This window comes from Pristis pectinata, chromosome 27 (genome assembly GCF_009764475.1).
Source record: "Pristis pectinata isolate sPriPec2 chromosome 27, sPriPec2.1.pri, whole genome shotgun sequence".
Taxonomy (NCBI): Eukaryota; Metazoa; Chordata; class Chondrichthyes; order Rhinopristiformes; family Pristidae; genus Pristis; species Pristis pectinata.
The window spans coordinates 8,356,431-8,375,401 of NC_067431.1; the positions used below are offsets into that span (position 1 = coordinate 8,356,431).

The following is an 18,971-nucleotide window of genomic DNA, read 5'->3' on the forward strand; positions in this document are numbered from 1 at the left end:
TTCTATAACAAGCCAACAGTGATCTGGGACTTGGCCTCCCAACAAGCGTAGTTCTACCCACTGGCCTTGATGACTGAAATTGGGGTGACCTTAGTCCTGGGATGGAAGCAACACAGTCCAAGTTTCTATATTAAAACCTGCCCCTGTACTTAGAAATGAATATGGAAACAATACACAAAAAGTGCTGGAGGAACTCAGCAGGTCAGGCAGCATTCATGGAGGGAAATAAACAGTCAATGTTTCGGGCTGAGACCCTTCATCGGGACTGGAAAGGAAGAGGGCAGAAGCCAGAATAAGAAGGTGGGGGGAAGGGGAGGAGCACACACAGGTGGGATAGGTAAGCTCAGGTGATAGGAGAGTCCAGGTGAGAGGGGGATGGTAGGTGGGTGGGGGGAGAAGATGTAATAAGCTGAGAGCTTTTAGGTAGAAGAGGCCAAGGGCTGAAGAAGAAGGAATCCAGTAGGAGAGGGCAGTGGACCATGGAATAAAGGATGAAGGAGGGGAGGAGAGGAGATGGGCAGGTCATCGAGGCAGGGTGTGGAGAATGATGCGTTGGATACAGAGGCTGGTGGGGTGGTAGGTGAGGACGGGGAACCCTGTCCCTGTTATGTCGGGGGGGGAGGGGGGGAGGGGGTGAAGGCAGACGTGCGGGAAGTGGAGGAGATACTGGTAAGGGCAGCATTGATGGTGATGGAAGGGAAACCCCAGTTACTGAAAAAGGAGGACATCTCTGATGTCCCAGAATAGAAACCCTCATCATGGGAGCAGAGGCAGAGGAACTCTGCCACAGCTGTACAGGAAACTTTATCTTAAGGACAGGATACAACATCACACAAATCCAAGTCTTTGTAAAGTTAACCGTTGGGAGGCGGGCAGATTCGCTCTGGCTCTTTTGCATTTGTAGATGACGTGTTGCAGGTGCACTGAGAGTGACACATCATGAGCCCGCCGCGCAACCAATCACTTGCTGCGTACGGTGATTGACAAGTGTTTTGGGCGGTGCGTCGTTCAGGCAGGTAGGGGTTTGATTGACAGTCGTCTGCTGGGGATCGGAGCGCGTAACCATTGCTCCGGGACATCAGGGGCAGAGCTGATGTTCTGTATCCTTGGCCTCAGCCCTCACTGATCGGCGTAGTTTAATTGCATCAGTGCAGTTACTCGAGGTCCTGAATTAATACGAGCCGGGCTGTTTGCAAGCTTCTTCTCCAAGCAATTACCTTGCAGGAAACTTAATACGGAACTGCCTGTTTCTCCCTCCGAGACATTAGGATATTAACTCGGAGGGATCGCCATGGATGTAATGAAATTGACACTCTGGTTCTTGTTGACGGTAACTAGAAATGACGGTAAGAACGTTTTTATCAATTTAATTACTAGAAGGAGGGAACTTACTTTATTCATAGAAACAGGTTTATTTGGTCCAAATTTTAGACTTTTTTTATCTATACGATTTTTACTTTCAGCAATATTTTCCAGTTGCAACTCAGAAAACGCACACCGCATCATATTTAATCCTGCATTTCAAGTCCTCTCCAAAGAGCTGTCTGCAATTTTTTTGACAAATCAGGGATTTCCCCGGCTATTTGCTTTTCAAATAAAATGCACTCCATATCTCGGGTTGTAGGTGTGAATTGACCTCAGACAACCTGTAAGTGAAGGAATGCTACAGGTGGATTTGAGAGTCGAGCGCTCTTGTCTACTCGCTCCACGAGTAACCAGGGGCGCATAATCACGAACTAACTCCCTTTTCAGATGTTTCTGCAAAAAACATTCCACCTTAAAAAAAAATTACGCATTCCCCTGGTGACACTCGCAAAGCGGAGTCTCTGAAGGTAAGGTTCTTCAGTGAGAGGCGAACTCTCCAGCTACTCTCCGCAAGTATCCATTCGGGACGTTCATTTCATTTCCCGGTTACTGCAAACGAGTGATTTACACTTCTGGGTTGAAACTGTGAAGCATACGTGATTTTTAAAAACAAATATCTGTTAAGAGCAGCCACCTCCAGGGTTTTGAGAGTTTTGTTTTAACCTACAGTACAATGTCTTTGTTTCCCCATTTAAACAAATAAAGCACCCAGGGCCCCTTAATATTCCCACTGCCCGGTATCGTCCTATGCCCGTTTGGTGTAAACGACCAGTTGTTAATCCCATTTGAATACAGGACAGGCTCGAGGGGCCGAGTGACCTACTCCTGCTCCTATTTAATCTTTACACACCAACGTCAAACGCTCTCGAATATTGGACGAGCGCTGTCAGTTTAACCTCCCTGTAACAATTCAGGTTGCGATTTTTAATTGGGTCCCAAAGTATTTTATTCGATTGCGTAAATTTCACTGGGAGCTAATTGTAGGTTTAATTTGCCTTACAGTTCATGTAAGTGTGATCAAATTATTGAAAAAAGGACTTGTAATTTTCATGACTCGGATGTTCTAATGCGATTTGTGAAATACTTTCTAAGTATAGTCGCGTTTGTAAGGCAGGAATCGCGGCAGCCAATTAGTGACACAGACGATAAAGTGATAATGCACAAATGAGTATTTTAGTGACTTTGTTTAAGGCGAATGCATTGTCCCAGGGCAGGTGATGCACTGAGAATAGGCGCACAGAAAATGCTGGCGGGGACATATACTGTTCAGGATGTCCCACAGATAGAGATTGAAATGCCTTTACTGAAGGTACATTTTTTAGTAATAGAACATATAGAACAAAGAATACAGAACATTACAGCACAGTACAGGCCCGTCGGCCCACAATGTTGTGCCGACATTGCATTCTGCTCAATGCATCGTCGGGCAGGTAGGGATTTGATTGACAGTCATCTGCAGGGGATCGGAGTGCTTTATCCTGCTCAGTACTAAACCCAAAAAATGCCAGAAAAATAAAGCTCCGCAGGTCAGGCAGTATTTGTGGAGTTTGCCTTTCCACAGCTGCTGCCAGATCTGTCAAGCTTTTCCGGTATAATCTGTCTTTTATTTCAGATTTCCAGCATCTGCAGTTTTTTATTTAATTTTCATTTATTTCACAATTTTTAGTAACTACACATGTTTTTTCAAAGTAACCCTTCTCAGCAACAGTAGATGAAAATTTAAAAGCAACAGATGCCAGGCATCTGATTAAAAAAAAACGGAGCATGTTGCAAACACTCAGCAGGTCAGGCAGCACCCGTGCAGAGAGAGTCAGTTAACATTTCAGGTCATATCTGACAAAGAATCTTCCACGTGAAGCAATAGCTCTGTTTCTCTTTCCGCTGATGCTGCCTGACCTGCTGAGTGTTTCCAGCATTTTCCGTTTTTGTTACAGCAACAGCTTGCATTTATCATGGGTCTCACTGTAGGAAAACATTTTATGATGCTTCAAATCTCGAAGCCGGAGGAGGAGACATTAAGACAGGTTATCAAATCCTCAGGGTCTAGCTTTAAGCATTGGAGAGGGAACGGCAGGAATCAGATGTCTGAAGGCAGTCATGGGGCAATAGAGGTCAGGGGAGCACAAGACAATGTACCCCAGAGGGATTAGGGTGGGAGGTGGATTCCTGACCTGAAGTAATTTATCAGAAACTATTGCTTTCAGATGATTCTTCACTACTGTCAGCATGTCTTGAAATGTCAATTCCACAAGCTCCTGGAATATATAACCAGGTGTCACAAGAAGTGGAATGATGGGCAGTTGGTTGTCCTTGGTTCCAGTAAACTCCTGTTGTGGGAAAATTATACTAGTTCTGGACACTAGAATCAGATGCTAAAAATCAAAATTAAGTTTCCTTTTAAAAATGGCTGTCTCTATTCCAGAAAATATTACAAATTCACAAGTTATTATAATTTATTGACCTCCAAAGTTATTTGATAAAATAACTAAACTCCAGCGTCATTGAACTAAGTGACATTGACTAAATGGAATCCTTTAAAATGATTAATATCACCCATTTTAGAGGAAAACAATTGAGGATTACTTTATTTGGAAATCAAGTGAATAAAATAGAAGTCATGTGCTATTTTTATTCACCAAGGTTGAAGTATTTTATGATGTTTGGAACTTTTTCAGGTTGTACCATCTTTAAGAAAAAGCAGCTATTTTCTTTTATTCTTATAGAAATTTCTTTTAGTTTTAAGATTGGGCATGGTTTGGAATAACTGAGCATTTACATAAAATCTCTCAGATAGATTTAACACTGAGTTCAGCAGTTTCTGAGAATGATTCTGCTATTTCTATTTACACACTTTGGATTATACATTCCTTTCTTGTCCTATTACACACCCTTTTGCTTTCTGCCATCTTCCCCTTTGTTATTAAGCGCCCCAGCCTTCCACCCTACCACAGACCTTCCTGTTCTTCCTTACCCCTATTATCAGCTTTCCTGCATTTTAAAAGTGGTCATTTCTTTGAAATTTTCAGTTCTGATGAAAATTTATTGACCTGAAGCAGTTTCTATCTCCATAGATACTGCCTTATCTGATGGGTATTTTCAGCACTTGGGTTCTTATTTTAAAATGTGTAATATGTACTATTCATGACATGGCACATGGGAAGTCTATGTCAATATGCTACAATTTATGATGAGCTGTTGATTTAATTACTTCCCATTTTCTTTCACTGTCTTTCATCATCCTCACCCCCCTTTACCTACAACTAATGACCTCTGTACACTGGACTATTTTGGATACCACTGCTGTCCCAGAACCATATCCACTAGTAGGATCAAAGAAGCCCCAGACCAACGGTTCGAACCCACTAGGTAGTGTCTAGAACAAGAATCCTTCCTACATCCCTTTCCCCTTCCCAGCTTTGTAATTGCTCAGTGCTAACCTGCTGAGCTCATTGTCAACTCGCTGAGCTCATTGTCCAGTGCATTTCCTCACAGCAGTTCAAGCTATCATTGTGTTCCTTTGTTTCTACAATCAGGAAATTATCTTTGCCTAAATATTTCTGAAGCTAAGATGATAAAATTATCACCCATCCTGATTTAGACCAGATGTTCTGGCTCCTGTCCTGCTTTGGACTTGAAGCTGAGTGGGATACACTTCACGTAAAGCATGCACCAACAACCTTGGAGTATTGCAAGATCCACACTGCTGGAAAAGAGCAGTCCCTAGTGGGAATTCCTATCACAAAAGCCTGGGCACACCCTTAACACTTCTGGGATGGGTGCACGATACCTCCTGCTGTCCGAGAGGCTTGATCTGAAGTATGATTAAGAAACTAAGGGAACCTTTATTCCAAAATATAAGTCCATTTTCTTTCTCCTGTTAGCTTTATGATACAAAGTATTGGTTGTTAAAATTTTCATTGACTTTCATCAGTAGTTGAGGAAAGTTTGTCCTTATCTCACTCCTCCCTCAGGCCGTCACCTTCTTGCACAGCAGCTTGGCTCTAATCTGCTTTTGTGTCCACTCACATAGCCCCTTGCATTGACAGGCAAAATGTATTGATTTACTCATTGAGTACTGATTGTAACATTAGAAAGACTTCCAGGATTCTCCTGCTGTGACCCTGACCGGAAGCTGAATCAGAAGCTTTGCATTCAAATCACACTCCACAGACTTGGGCATACACCTGTTGGCTGACACCTGAGTGAAGTAGATGCAATGCTTGAGTGAGATGTCTTCTTCGGATTGCAGCAATCCATTGAGATCCCACCTGTTCCCTTGGGAACAGCAAGCACAAAGAGGAGCATGGAAGTACTTCCAAAATCCTGGCCAATGTTTGTTTCTCAACCAAGACCCCTATTTGTTTATTCCATTGCCATTTATGGATCTTGCTCTGCTCACATAGGCTCCTAAGTCCAATTGTCTTTCAAAAACACTTCATTGCCTGAGCCCACAGGATGGAAGGTCTCTTGTATTCATTTTCTTCCTTTATATCTTTTCCCTTCCCTACTCACTTCTCTTTTTCCCCCCAACTTAGCAAAAGTCAGTTTGGAAAGAGGTTCATTCATATCACTGAGTGAAACATGGAAGCAGAGGAATGGGAGTAGGCCTTCAGCTTTTCGAGCCTCCCTGCCGTTCAATGTGATCACGGCTGATCCTCAGTCACTATATCATATTCCCAATCTCTCCACATCATGGAAATGGTGCCTTGCATTGGAGGAACTCCTTATAACCTTTATATTGCACATGTTTTTTGATTTTAAAAAAAAAGCAGAGATACTTATGTGGATGAAATCTTGGGAAGAAGATCGTTGAAGTTCCTTTCACAGAATGATGTAACAGAGGAGACCATTCGCCTCATTGTGCCTGTGCCAACTGTTTGGTAAAAGCTATTCAACTAATCCCATTCCCACATTTTTTTATCCATGCTCCCCCCACCCCTGACACACATACATTTTATTGTTTCAAGTATTTACCTAATTCCCTCTTAAATGTTCCTATTGAATCTACCTTCACTACCCTTTCAGGTACTACACTCCAGATCACAATTTGCTGCACATTTTTTTTTAAAAAGCAAAGACCTTTCATTGCTCTGATTTCTTCTGTCAATTATCAATTATCATCCAGAACTCTGTATGTTCTGGAAACTGATTCTTCTGCCTGTGGAAAATTTCCTCTATTTACTCTCTCAAAACTGCTCGTGATTTTGACCACTTTGATCAGCTCATCAAATCTCCTCACAAGCTTCCCTGCTATAAGGAGAGCATCCCTAGTCTCTGCACGTAATTGCCCCTGGTACCATTCAGTCTCATCCTCACATTTCCTAAGGCTTTGGCATCCTTCCTGAAGCACGGTTCCCAGAACTAAACAATGTATTCCAGCTGAGGCTTAGCAGAACTTCCTTGTTGATGCACTCTAGTATTAAAACCCAAGGAGCCAAACTTTTATTAAACACCATTCCCTTTTTGTCTAGCCACCTTTTTAAAATATAAACTTCTATATTTCCATACGACATAGAAGGAAGCCATTTCACCCCATCGAGTCTAAGCTGGCTCACAGAGCAATCTCATCCCTACTGGTGTATGTACAGTATACCACAAAGGTCCTACATACGCCCCAGGTCTGCACCCTTTTAACATTCTATCACTTATTTTGCTGTTCCTAATTCCTTCTACAATATGTTATTTACCATGTGGTTTAAATTTTGTTTACCTCATTCACTTTCTGTAGTCCATCTAGGCCATGCTAAAGACCGTTACTGTCCTCCTCACTGCTTCTCACAGTTGAAACTTTCGCATCCTCAAACTTCTGAATTATGTCCCACATTCCCAGTCATCAGTATATGTATCAGAAAAATCAGTCGTCCCAAAACTGACTGACTTCTAAGGAATCACCAGTGTAACCTTCTCTCCCATTCTGGACAACAGTCACTAACTTGTGACTTTAATAATTTCGTACCTACATTGCGACTGCCCCTTTAATCCTACAGGTGTTAACTTTGCAAATACAGCTTTAATGTGGTATTTTCTGTCTCCTTGATATCCATTGCACCCCAGCCTCAACACCCTCATCAGAGAACTAAATCAATTAAATTACAGGTTATCTCTTTAACAAGTCTGTGCTGACTTTAACTTACCATACTCTAATTTTCCAAATGCAATTAATGCCTTTAAAAGTGCTCTCCCCTACCCACCACAGTTAGGCTGACTGATCTATGGTTGTTGGGTTTACATCCTGTCCAATATTGGCACCACCTTTCCCTATATTGCTTCATTGGTACTATTCTCTAGTGAAGACAGATACTAAGTGATCATTTAGTACCTCAGCCATCCTCTGTGCCTCGACAAGATCTTTTTTATTCTTAATTGTCCATCTTCTGTATGACTATTATTTCACTAAGGATATGACTGTAGGCTGGAATTTCATTTTATTGTACTCTAACATTAGTACTTGTGAAATATTCCTGAGGCAGTGTGTCTGGGATAGCTGAAGTTGGGGACAGCTAAACTTGTGTGTGCCTCCACCACATACTTGTGACAGATTATGGAAACTTACTGCTTGACACTGGTATGTTTGCTTTTTATACTGACGTGAGTTGTGTTACTGTTGGGAAACTTGCCCACTGTTTTTCTCACGACCCTGGGGCAATGGGGCGGCATCTTACTAAAGAGAAAGGAAACAAAAATAACATTACTGTACATAAAGTGACATTAGAAGTGACCACCTCCTTCATTAACCCTCAAAGGACCTGTGTTTACATCACAAGGCCACAGAGAAGATTGTACCAAATTAATGTAATTTCCCTTTGTTCTACAATGAAGGGTTGCCTTAAGTTTGTTGCTAAATATTGCTGTGTGAGAGAAATGAATTAGTCTTTTTCAGATAATCATTTTTCTTTGAATTATCCAATAATTTGCATTAAGCAGAAATAAAATAGCAAAGCTGGATTTTGGTAATGACAATGTAATTATGAAGCAATTTGAATTGAGGAGCTTACTTTAGCACTTCTCTTAAAAAGCTGTCCTGCGATGGAATGAATCCACAATTGCAGCCATCAGAATCAGGTTTATTATCACTGATTATATGATGTGAAATTTGTTGTTTTGCGGCAGCAGTACAGTGCAAAGACATAAAAATCTATAAATTACAAAAGCAAATAAATAATGCAAGAAGAAGGAATAATGAAGTAGTGTTCATGGGTTCATGGATTGTTCATAAATCTGATGACAGAGGGAAGAAGCTGTTCCTGAATCACTGAGTTTGGGTTTTCAGGCTCTTGTACCTCCTCCCCGATGGTAGTAATGAGAAGAGGGCATGTTCTGGATGGTGAGGGTCCTTTATGATGGCTGCCACCTTTTTGAGGCACCGCCTCTTGAAGATGTCCTCAGTAGTGGGGAGGGTTGTGCCCGTGATGGAGCTGGCTGAGTCTATAACCCTCTACAGCCTCTTGAGATCCTGTGCATTGCAGACTCCATACCAGGCTGTGATGCAACCAGTCAGAATGCTTCCCACTGTACATCTGTAGAAATCTGTAAGGGTCTTTGGTGACATATCGACTCTCCTCAAACTCCTAATGAAGTTGAGCCACTGGCGTGCCTTCTTCATGGTTGCATCAATGTGTTGGGCCCAGGATAGATCCTCTGAGATGTTGATGCCCAGCAACTTGAAGTTGGTCATCATTTCCACTGCTGACCCCTCAATGAGGACTGGGGTGTGTTCTCCTGACTTCACCTTCCTGAAGTCCACAATCAATTCCTTGGTCTTGCTGACGTTGAGTGCAAGGTTACTGTTGCGACACCACTCAACCAGCTGATCTATCTCACTTCTGTCCGCCTCCTCATCACCATCTGAGATTCTATCAAGAAGAGTGCAGTCATCGGCAAACTTATAGATGGTGTTTGATAGATTTGGTTATAGATTTGCAGTTGATTAAAGATTTATAGATGGCCTTCTGATGCTTTGTCAAACAGTCAGTCTAAACATTGGGTGAGCGTTTTCAGGCTCATAAGAGCAGCACAGTTATCTACACTCCTTATCTCTCAGTGCATTGCACTACACACTAGAGATGGGACTCGATAACTCTAAAATTCCTGCAGTTATTAGAGGCATACAGCCAAATGTAGTCCACACCAACCATTAGGCATCCATTTGCACCAATCCTATACTAATTCCATTCTTGTTCTCCCATCAGCTCTCCTCAGGACCAACCACTCACCGACACACTAGGTGCAATTTACGGTTGTCAATTAGCCTACCAACCTGCCTGTGTTTGGCATGTGGGAGCACCAGCAAGATCACAGGGAGAACACGCAAATTGACCCTGAGTCTCTGGAGTTGAGGCAGCAGCTCCTATAACTGCAGCACTGAATGATTCCACCCTCCTCCCTCTCCAAACTCTCTCTAAACTCACTCCAAACCCCTCACCTTCACCCTTGAACAATTCTAAGACCATTAGTTGCACCTTTAATGTAGAGCATAGTTTGAACCTGACTTCTTCCTGAGGAATCATAAATCTGCCGAAGTAATTCTTATCTTAATCTGGGAAAGTTGCCAGAGCAGTGCTTGGACAAGTCACAATATCCATTAAGCAACATTAAAAAAAATAATGCAAGAGCCTAATATAGACTTGAAATGTGAAATAAAATACCCTTAGTAGCAGCACAAAGTATCTACTCCCATTACATTAAGCAAAGTCATTATACAAGTTAGATTAGCTAACGCAGGGTGACTCAGTGTGATCTACAGATAGTGCGATGATCATGGATATTGATCTGATCTCTGTCCTGAACAGTACTTTAGGCTCCATCACTGAATTACTTATTCATTCATGGGACATGGGTTCACTGACAAAACATTTATTGTTCATCTCCTATTGCTTCCCAGACTATTTGGAGGGTAATTAAGACTCAACAATATTGGTGGCTCTGAAATCATGCCTTAGTAGACCAGGGAAGGACAATACCAATACCAAATCTCCTCCTGGAAGTTCACGTAAAGTTGCAGTTATTTTATAACAATCCAGTAGCTTCATACTCACCATTACTGAGACTAACATCTCAGTTCAGATTTTCATCGAGTTATACAGCACAGAAACAAGCCCTTTGGCCCAACCTGTCCATGCCAACTGAGATGCCTATCTATGCTTAATACAACTTTCCTGCATTTGGCCCATATCCCACTCTTCATTTCCTATCCATGTACCTGTCCAAATGCTTTTTAAACGCTGTGATTGTACTTGCCTCCACTACCTCCTCTTGTTCCATATACCCACCACCCTCCATGTGGAAAAGCTTACCCCTCAGATCTCCTTTAAATATTTCACCTCTGTATCCAATTTTATTGAAATTACCCAGCCTCATCATGGCATTCAAGCTTGTTTCCCAGGTTCAATAATCTGGGCTTTCAGATACATGTACAGTAATTTGGCACTGCACTACCAAAAATAGCCCAAACCCTTCATGCTTGAAGGAGTGAATAGCAAATTTAAGCTTGTATAAGAACACCATCCCTGGGTCCAAATCATCTTCAAAACATGTAACTTGAACATTCTGCATTCAGCTTTCCCTTCCCCATTCTCCCCAGTACCCATTAGCAAGGGTTTTAACTTTTAAAAATTGACTGCTTGCATTACTGCCTCTTATTAAACGAAAACCTCCAGCAAATAATTGTGAATAAAACATTCTCAGATGCGTGAAACAGCATGGCTAAGTCAGTATTACATAAAATGCAACCCAGTCATCCTTGGAGAAGACATGCTACTTTGTTCTTCTGAGGGTATCAGCTATGTTATACCCATGGTCAGAGGAGAAATTCTGCTCCTCTGACCATGAGGAGGTTAAGAATCTGGCATGACAAAAACAATGAGAATCTTTTCTGAATTATTCAAGTATTCTAAGCTAACTATTAATGGGATGTTACAGGCAAAGCTCACAAATTGTATCTACATACCTTCATTTAATACTTAAATCATCTTGAGAGTGAGGGGCAATTTTTTTCTATACATCATACCCCACCTGACCTGGGGAGCTGAGTCTCTAGGTTCCTCCTGTTAGCATGTGGGTTTCCCCTGGGTTTCTTCCTACATCCCAAACACATGTTGGTCGATAGGTGAATCAGCCGCTGTAAATTTCCCCCAGTTTGTAGATAAATGGTAGAATCTGGGGCGAGTTGATGAGAATGTGAGGAGAATAAAATGGAACATGCGAGGCATTTAAGAGGCTCTTAGATAGGTACATGAATATGCAAAGAATGGAGGGATATGGACCATGTGCAGACAGAAAGGATTCGTTTAATTAGGCATCATTAGCCTGATTAATTTGGCACAACCTCGTGGGCCAAAGGGCCTTTTCCTGTGATGTACCGTTCTATGTTCTATGAATGAGTGTAAATGGGTACATGATGGTTGTTGTGGTTTCAGTGGGCAGAAAGGCCTGTCTCCATGCTCGATGATGCTTTGTATCATTTGCAAAGGGAGTGGAACAAGTGGCACTTTCCATTTGCCTGTAATGTGTAGTTTTGGGGTCAATGTGAGAAGTGTTTTAATTTTCCATGTAAATAGTATGAGTGTGATATACGTCATCATCCAAATAGTCAACCAAGTAGCTGCCTGGAATTAAGAAAGCCCATGTAACTCTGACATAAACTGCTGGCCTGTACCTTGAGATTGGCTCATTGCCAAAGACATCTGGAAGCGGTCCAGTCAGCTGTGTGAGAAGAGAACAAAACTATCAGAATTCCTGCTCCCAACTGCCATTCCCTGATTTCCTCTTGTATTGTGTAAGGATGTGAATGTTGGGGAAGTAGCTTAATCAGGCTCAAACCAGCTGCCTTTTTCAAGGTCAATGTGTTTGCTTTGCTGTTATGTATGAAGAAAAGCTACAGATGGGGTAACAGTGTCTGCAGTGGCCCATGCACTTCATCCGCAGTCAGTCCCCTAGAGAATGGAAGGGAGAAAATTGTGTGGGACAGAGAAAGAAAAGACATGTAGTAAACACTTGGAAAGGAAACCCCGACCTAAGCTGGGCAAGGTGATCTCCCTATGCAAACGCAACTTCATAAAATTCAAATTCATATCCAAGTGAAGAATATATAATTTGACCTGAGTGTGACTTTGAGTGTTATACTGTAGAGTTTGGCAGAAGTTCAACAGCACCTGCTCCAAATGGAATTCCTGCATCAAATGGAAGGATTGTCTACCCTGTCCTGCCTACTGAACCATTATGTTAACGCTGACGATGGCTAGGCTCAATGTTGCTAATTCTGGAGAATTCTCAAGAAAAATCACGTTAGATTCAAGTGGAAAATATGAGCCCAAACACTTTTGATAAAGACTTTGTGGCTGATGTTTGGATTTGGCTAGGCTTCCTATAATTTCAGAAAGAGTCTTCCAAGAAATCCTTCAGTAATTTTGAAGCTTGGGACAAGGAGGACATTAATTTTCCTAAGATGTCTTCATTCAATGTGAGTCCTGCAGATTCTGCCCATCCTCTGGTCTTTCACCAAGGGCGTATTTTTCACCTTTGTTGCTGCACAATGAGTGAAGGAAGGCTTTTTGATTGGTAGGGAGATGGATACAACAGGAACCCTCCATCCACTATCATAACCAATCTTAAACCCTACCTTTCTGTGTCCGCACATGTACTTTTTTGAATAGGGGCTATTAGCTGTTACTGTTTTCCCTCCTTGTGCAGATATATTGATCAAACAGTAAGATCCCTTCTACCATTTCTTTGATGATTGACTAATTCCTATGTTTAACATGGGATGCTTAACATGAGATTGCCCTGGTCTGTATGAACTGTTCCACCATTTATCAAGAAAGGCAGAAAGAAGTCAAACATAATGGCATATATTTAATGATCTGAATCTGAGTGCAGCATTTTTCCCTTTATTTAAAATGGCAATCAACAAATTCTTTCCTCTTGTTTCAGCATCTTTCTTCCTTCTCTGTTTACCTGCCCTTTAGAGTTTGCCAGGTTAAGTTCTCTGGGCAGGTGCCTGACTGCACCCTCGACAGCAGTCTTACGTGCTTTCTCTTTCTCTGTTTCCCCAATAACTGATTAGGTGGCTCAGGCTCCAGGTGTGCATACTCCCTGTGATCATTCCCATTTTGTATTGGAATGTCCTCGAACAACAGATAATCACCCATCAGTGTGGGATTAGCACATTGTGGAGCTCTACCTCCACTTGTTACTCCTCCTGCAGACAGGAGCCAGACAGATTGGTAGATCATAAGATTATGATCTCAAAGAAAGGAACAGCCCATGCACTTACTCTCAACAGATCCCAGTGGAAGATGAAGGTTAAACTACTGCTGCCTTTGGTGGTAACCAGATGGATGGTGATCGCTGCTGTGATCTCATCACATTAATGAGGTTGTGATGACTCCTTTGAATCTGAAGGCTTTAACTCTTTCTCCTTACAATGTCAGGAAGTTTAAACCCCCTTTCAACTTGAATGTGACTAATAAGAGGAAGGGGTGTGGGAGGCTTGCAGGGGAAGTTTAAATTCAGAAAATATCCAGCCCAGAAATAATTCATAGTATAATTTAAAATGGAAAGTTGCCATGTGAATGCATAATAAGGAAATTAAACAATAAGCATTTAACTCTGTTATATGGTATGTCCTCTGCCTAGACTACTACCTCTACCAGGGTTGCATTATATATAGTCTGAGCCCTAGCAACCTTACTGTCAACAATCATTCTTCATTTATGCCTATACTCCTTGCAGTGTTGCTTTTCTCTTGAATGTTGTGGCTTAGAAAGGACTCCTACTGATGGTATTGTCAGTCAATGTCACCAATTTGAGATTATACTCAAACTAGTATCAAAGTGGATTTGAATATATTTAGTTTTCCTGGGCTGTATTATGTGCAGTCCAGAGAGACAGCTGCTTTTTAAATGAATGTTGTAGAAAATTAAATGCATTTCTCCTCTATAAGGTAAAACTCCAGAATATTTTTGTTTGAAACCTTACAATGTGCAATATTTATTTTGAAGTGTTAGCTACCATACCTCCATGGTCCAAAGCAATACAATTACACTTTCATTTATATACTCACTTATCATATTGTTACTCATCTCAAAAGCATTTCACATAATCCACTTTTGAATTATTGTTATATTAGCAACTATTCTGTGGTGGAACTGGCAGTGAGATGAATGAACAGTTTTTTTTAGTGCTGGTATTTTTAAATCAATGAACATAAATCACTTATTAGCACAAACACACATTGTATTTACTGTTAAATTAATACAGTCACAAAGACTCCCTGTAATCCTCCTGGTAATTTAACAATAATCACTGGAACAGCCAGATGCTGCCTCACCCAAAGAATCCTTCCAAGGCTTAGAGGTCTGCTTGAGTATAAAGTTAAAATCCAAGCCTGAAGACCTGTATATTTTCCTTACCCAATCCAACCCAGAGGAATTTGGAGAATATCCTGCCAGACACTGGCTCTGACTCAAATTTGATTTCGACATCCAGGAAAGATGCACGGTGGGTGTCGATGTATGACTGGGCATCAAGGCTGGCTCGAAGCTGAGAGCTGGGAAAGTGCTCTCTGATCCTGGGGAACATTCCCCTCTCATTGCCTGGCCAGGGATCCAGGTTCACTGAGTGAAACTGACTGGGATAAAGATAGGAGGTGGTCTGGTAAAGCACAGCACATGCTTAGCCACACCAGAACGTTGTATGTATGGCTGGATTCCTTTGGGCTCAGGTTGGCTTGGGTCTAGTAAGTTTGCATAACAGGCTCTGCACCGAAAGTAATTAGTTGAAGTGATTTGACCTTCCAGTTGACTTCTTATCCAGATTAATTCTTGAATATTTTAAGAACATAAATTTTAAAAATGCCTTTTGCAGCAACGTTAGTAACTTTAATTTTTTTTTTGTCTTGGTGAGTTGAAAACTTTTATTTGTATAGCTAACCAAGCTATCTTTCACAGGAACATAATAACAAAAGTAAAATCCATGGGATGAAAAAGCACCTCAACGTTGGGTAGAATTGCAGAAAAAGTGTAGGAACTGTCTGCTAAGATTTACATCTTTCATACCCACTGAATAACCCAATGCAGTTTATGATCAATGAAAGAGTTTGACAGTGAATCAGAGTTCATGTAGGAAGTGTGGGAGCCAATTTGCATACAGCAAGTTTATACAATCAGTTATGAGGTGAGAACTAGCTCATCCGATTTTACTTTTTTTTGATATTAGCTAAGACCCTAAGGAATAATTCTATGGTTGTCAAGAAATAAGGCTGAGGGATATTTTACGTTTGCTTGAAAGCCATGGTTTAACATTTCATCTGAAAAATGATACCTCTGATCATTCTGTACTATCTCAGAATATATTCAAAACTGAGATAGATTTTTAAGCAGTAAAGGCATCAAGGGATATGAAGAAAGGGCAGGGAAATGGACCAGAAGAAATCTGTATCAGCAGGCTTGAGGGGTCAAAAGGCCTTCTCCTGTCCCTACTTCTTGTGGCTTTATAGCAATCCACTGATTGTGTGGAGTGAGGCCTTCACTCACAGGAAAGTAACTGTGCCTTTCTAATCGATTGTTAAATACCTGATAGCACCTGACCAAGGTCTGTTCTGATTCATATTCATACGCCAAAAGATGACCACCTGAATTTTTGATCTCCCAGTCTTCCTTGTCGTGACCCTAACACACTATTTGTCTACCTGTACTGCAGTTTCTCTATAATTGCAACACTATCTTCTGCATTCTGCTTTCTTTTTACTACCTGGATGTAATTATGTATGGAATGATCTGTCTGGATAGCATGCAAACAAAAGCTCTTCACTGTAACTCAGTACACGTGACAATAATAAAACAACACCAATACCAATAACTTGCCATGTTCTTACCAGAGGCATCAATCAGCAGTTCCTCTGATTGGCCTGTGGGAGTTGAAGGAAGGTTGGGATGTCAGCCTGAACAAAGAGGGTAGCTCATTGGAAAGAGTCACTTCATGGTTTGTGTGAGCCAAAGAAGGGTGGGAACTGGCTGAGCAAAAGTAACCATCAGGGGTCTGAGATGGCAGGACCAATCTAATCCATAGTTGCTCCATACAGAACCAGGACATAGTCTGTGTAGGTCTCACTGTCCTAACATAACAGTCAGTCACACTATACTTCATCCTTCCAGAGATCACTGCAGTAATAAGCTCCATCTATGAAATAAAGATCACCAGAGAAACAAAGCTATATTACTGGACTACAGCTAGAGGTTGGAAATAGAAGTCTAAATAGGGATTTTCAACCAAGCCAGATCTCCATTGAGGATCCTCCATCATCACTCATGCATTCTCCACAAATTAGTCTGACGGAGCTAGATTCCTAAGGTTAGATCATGAGACCTGAACATTGTATGAAGCGTTTCTGGTGAAAAGGTCGTCAACCTTAAAAAGAGTCACAGAGTCATACAGCACGAAAACAGACCCTTCAGCCCAACTGGTCCATGCCGACCAAGATTCCCATCTAAGTTGGTTCCATTCACTTGTGTTTGGCCCATAACCCTCCAAACCTTTCCTGTCCAGGTACTTGTCCAGTTAACTGCCAGTTGTTTCTCTCTCCACAGGTACTGCCTGGCCTGCTAGCATTTTCTCTTTTGTTTTCAGATTTCCGGCATCTGCAGCTTTTGGTTTTGATGTAATTGCATGTTCACGATTGGTTCAGTAGGTTACACTCATTCTGTACTAGCAAACTATTCAGGCCAAGAGAGTTCCACTTCACTCAACTCTGGGTGAAAGTAAAAATGTTCCAGAGAAGGAGTGAATAAGTTTAAGCTCAACCCTGCTGCAAAGACACTCTCTGAGATTCCTACTACTTGGGTGAGACAGTGGCACAGCAGGTGGTGCTGCTACCTCACATCTCCAGTGACCCGGGTTCAATCCAGACGTCTGGTGCTGTCTGTGTGTAGTTTACATGTTCCATGTGTGACTGCATGGGTTTCCACCCACATTTCAAAGGCTTGCTGCTAGATTAATTTGCCACAGTAAGTTACCCCTAGTATAGATGAGTTGTTGGGCATCTGAGAGAGGATGTGTTACAGGAAAATAAGTGGGGAATGGCACTGATGGGCTGACATAGATTCTATGGGCCAAATGGCCTCCTTGCATGTTATCTGATAATGGCTGGTGGATCATTGTGAACTGTAGCCCAGCCTTCATGAGAAGGTGTAAAAAAAACCATGCACTCTTTGTTCCATTTATGATCTGCTGCAGAAAAATAATAGTTAGATTATACTGCAGGCCCCAAAAGTATTAGAAGTGTTGCTTGTCTCCTCCCCCCCTCTTTCTCTGCCCATTTTGCCTACGCCTCATTGAATGAAATGACACCATGTTTAAATTGGACTTTTCTCCCCACCCAGTTAAAATTCTGCTAACAGCCCCACACAGTGCTGGAATGATTGATGTGATTATTCCTTGTGCTGATCAAATAACTGTTCCAAATAGCATTTATCAAAGCTTAGGGCATTGGATTTGGTAAATTAACATTGTTTCAGTCAAAGGCTTTAAAAGGGATTGATTTAATCTGCTTGGATTGTACAGAGTGTTTCCTATGTAGATTTCAGCTGCCAATTAATGTAAATTAATGATCAGGGAAAGTAGGTCCAATAATGGGCCATTTTAAGATTCCATTTTAACCTTCTTTTGACAGTGACCAATGATATGATACTATCAGCAGTTACTTTAAATGACCTCCAGTTTAAGTTTAAACCAAATAAATGATAATATTAAAGTTACAACTTTAGTGAATGATTAACTTAAAATTATTTGGACTTTGCACAAAATTGCTGAATATTTTCATGAGAGCACAAATGGCTAATTAACCCTTAGGGGTTAATTTCCAGATTGGAGTCTTGCCTGAACATTTTAAATGATCCACTACAGTGCAATGCAATTGGATATTGCCCAGTCTTGAACAGGCTCTTGAACTATGCAAAGTTTTATTTTAAAACAGTTTAGGTCCATTAAATAGCAGATTGAGGAAGCTGAAAACCCTGGAAGGTTGACAGGTGTTTCTACTACACTTGGTTTGTAGGAATTGTGAGTGAAGTAGGGAGATGTGAGCAAGTTACATTCACTTGTGTGATTTGTGTGTGACTTTCAGTCCTAGATTGGGTTTGGCTACTCAGACATTAAATGTCTGACATATCTTCAGACTGTGTTCTCAAGGTTATACCACATTGAAGACATGATATAAATGCAGATTGGGTGCGCTCATAGGACGAGGTATGTATCCCAGATTCTAAGCCCTTTCTCATGTCATGTCAATCATATCTGCAGGAACAGAGTGGTTATTTGTGCTCATGATACTGGGGTCATACAATTGTACAGTACACAAGAAAATAGAAGCAGGAGTAGGCCACTCAGTCCCTCGAGCTTGTCCAGCCATTCTATATGATCATGGCTGATCTGTCCCAGGCTGCAACTCCTCTTCCCTGTGAATTCCCTCAATTCCCTGACCTTTCAAACAGGTATCTACTTCCTCTTTAAATATCCCCAATAATCAAGCCTTCGCAACTCTCTGAGGTAGAGTTCAAGAGATTCACCACATTTTAAATGATTGTCCCTTATTTTGTAACTATGTCCCCTCA

The 18,971-nt window shown here is 41.4% G+C and overlaps 1 protein-coding gene across 1 annotated transcript in view; it reads left to right on the forward strand.

Annotated features, from left to right (window-relative positions):
- The first annotated feature begins 1,089 nt into the window (after positions 1-1,089).
- esama (endothelial cell adhesion molecule a) overlaps positions 1,090-18,971 on the forward strand; it is a 95,780-nt gene continuing 77,898 nt past the window's right edge. The window contains exon 1 of the mRNA XM_052039997.1: positions 1,090-1,346. Within this exon, the coding sequence (XP_051895957.1) occupies positions 1,292-1,346 (55 nt within the window). The 5' untranslated portion in view covers positions 1,090-1,291. The remainder of the gene's footprint in view (positions 1,347-18,971) is intronic.